General features: G+C 39.0%; 1 protein-coding gene across 1 annotated transcript; it reads right to left on the reverse strand.

Moving 5' to 3' along the window:
- Nucleotides 1–319: 319 nt before the first annotated feature.
- Nucleotides 320–640, reverse strand: LOC308508438 (large ribosomal subunit protein eL42-like; the record flags this gene model as incomplete). The annotated part of the gene is made up of 1 exon (XM_081075089.1): nt 320–640. The coding sequence occupies one exon, from the start codon at nt 638–640 to the stop codon at nt 320–322; it is 321 nt and encodes a 106-aa protein (XP_080931215.1).
- Nucleotides 641–2164: the final 1524 nt, after the last annotated feature.

The following is a 2164-nucleotide window of genomic DNA, read 5'->3' on the forward strand; positions in this document are numbered from 1 at the left end:
AGTAAGTTAAAAAAAAGGAAGAAAAAATAGCATAACTCTCAGTGGAAACATTAAAAACTGAATGAATGTAAGCCTTGCAATTTTCAATATCTGCTGGTTGAATAGGTAATAGGTTTTTTTCGTTCACTAGTGTTTGGACTAAATCTCAGTACATAACTGGGGTGTAAAAGAGGGATCCCTTTATTTTCTATAATCACTTAATTTCTTTTCTTTTCTTTTTTTTTTCTTTTTTTACGAGTAAGAATATCACTGCATTTATTTTCATACAGGTATTTTTCTAAATCTTCAACATTTTTCTCAAAAATAAGAATCTCAAAGCTTAGAACTGGATCACTTGGCCGTTTCTCTTCTTATCTCCTCCCAGTTCAAAATGCTTGCATCTCTTAATGGCCAGCATCCTCTTCGACCTGCAGTTAGGCTCAACACATTCAAGCCTCAGCACAATCTTCTTTGTGGTTTTAGCCTTCTTTCGGAAAATCGGTTTTGTCTGCCCACCATAGCCTCTCTGCTTCCGATCATAGCGCCTCTTTCCCTGGGCATACAGGGAATCCTTGCCCTTCTTATACTGGGTCGCTTTGTGAGGCTGATGCTTTCCGCACTTCTTACAGAAGGTCCTTCGGGTTTTGGGCACATTGACCATCTTTACGGTAGAGATGCCCACAGGATGGAAACGGGAAACTCAGCACACACGTTCCTCGCCTATCTCTGCTCGCGCCTAACAGGAAAAGCTATAACCTCTTAATTTCTGACTTTACATATCAACGGGCTATTGGGAAGTGTTAACCTCATTCCTCTTGGGGCTCTTTTCTCCGGGGTTAGGTCAGGGTCCAGTTTTTGAGGTCCTGTTTTGCTTCTGGTTCTCGGCGATGGGTTCACACTGAGGGTTAGTTAATGTCAATTATTCTGGTCTGCATATGTTGTTGTTCTTGTCTGCCTGACTCTTTTGGTTAAAGAGATTCTTGGCTACTTCTGCTTCCAGAGGAGAGAGAAAGCAAGGAGAGACAGTGAGGGCCCAAGTCCAGGTAAATGGCCTGTGTGAATTCTCTGAGACAGTAGGACTACAGCCCTGCTAAGAAACTGAAAGAAGGGTAAGGTGGCTAGGCCTCAGGGAATAAGGGGAGAAGGACAGAATCAGTGACATATCTGCCCCGGGCCTGTCCGCTTACCCATCTTGCTAATTCTGCCTGCTAGTTACACTAGTGGCAGACAAAACTTGGTCCTGAATTTCACAGAACCAGAGCCCAAAAGAATTTGTTTCTGAGAATGATGGGATAAGTTAAGCTCCCATCCACCCCTTACTTCTCTGAGATACATTTTCTATTCCCAAGAATTCTTCTTCTCTTTACTTCCTTCATAATATTTGAATTATTTCTTTAAGGGTTTAGATGTACCACACACCTCCTCAGAACCAATATAATGGAGATCCATTCTGGTTGAATGGAAGGAAGGGAAGATATATATTAAGAAAAACAATGTATATTAATATCTTCAACATTAATCATATTTCCAATATTAATCTCCAATATTAATATCTCAATATTCACAGCACTGTGCTGTGAATTCAGAGATAAGCAAGGCATTTGCCATGTCTCAGGGTTTCTCATAGTCTTGTGGGAGCATATACAGAAGAAAAAGGATTTTACCAGGGAATAAATTTAAATTCAGAATTATTTTTTGTAGTCTTATTTAGATTTTTGAATTTTAAAACAAAATGGACTCAAAATATTAGAAATCCCTCAGACTCTATTTTCACTGAATCATAAATTCCAAACGGGATTGAATCTCAGAGGTCATGTGGCCTACTGCTCATGTGATATCCAAATGGTCTCAATATCATCTATAAGTGATCATACAATCATTGCCTGAAGATTTTCAGTTTGGGTAAGTTCATTCAATTTTTCAGCTGTTCTATTTCTTAGAAATATCTTCCAAAAAAAACTGTACTCCTTATAATTGCACTCACTGGCCCTTACTTTGCCCTCTGGAGCCAAACAAAATAAGTCTAATCACTCTGACATTGTAGAAGTATTGCAATTAATTATGGAGCCGTGTTTGACACTCACATATTTCTCAAGAATTGGGTGCTTAACTAGATGGCCCCCAAATGTAGAGGTTTATCATGATGATTTGCCTAGTAATGCCTCATAATTAATGGTTAGGAAAT

This window comes from Rhinolophus hipposideros (assembly GCF_964194185.1).
Source record: "Rhinolophus hipposideros genome assembly, chromosome: 2".
Lineage (NCBI taxonomy): Eukaryota > Metazoa > Chordata > Mammalia > Chiroptera > Rhinolophidae > Rhinolophus > Rhinolophus hipposideros.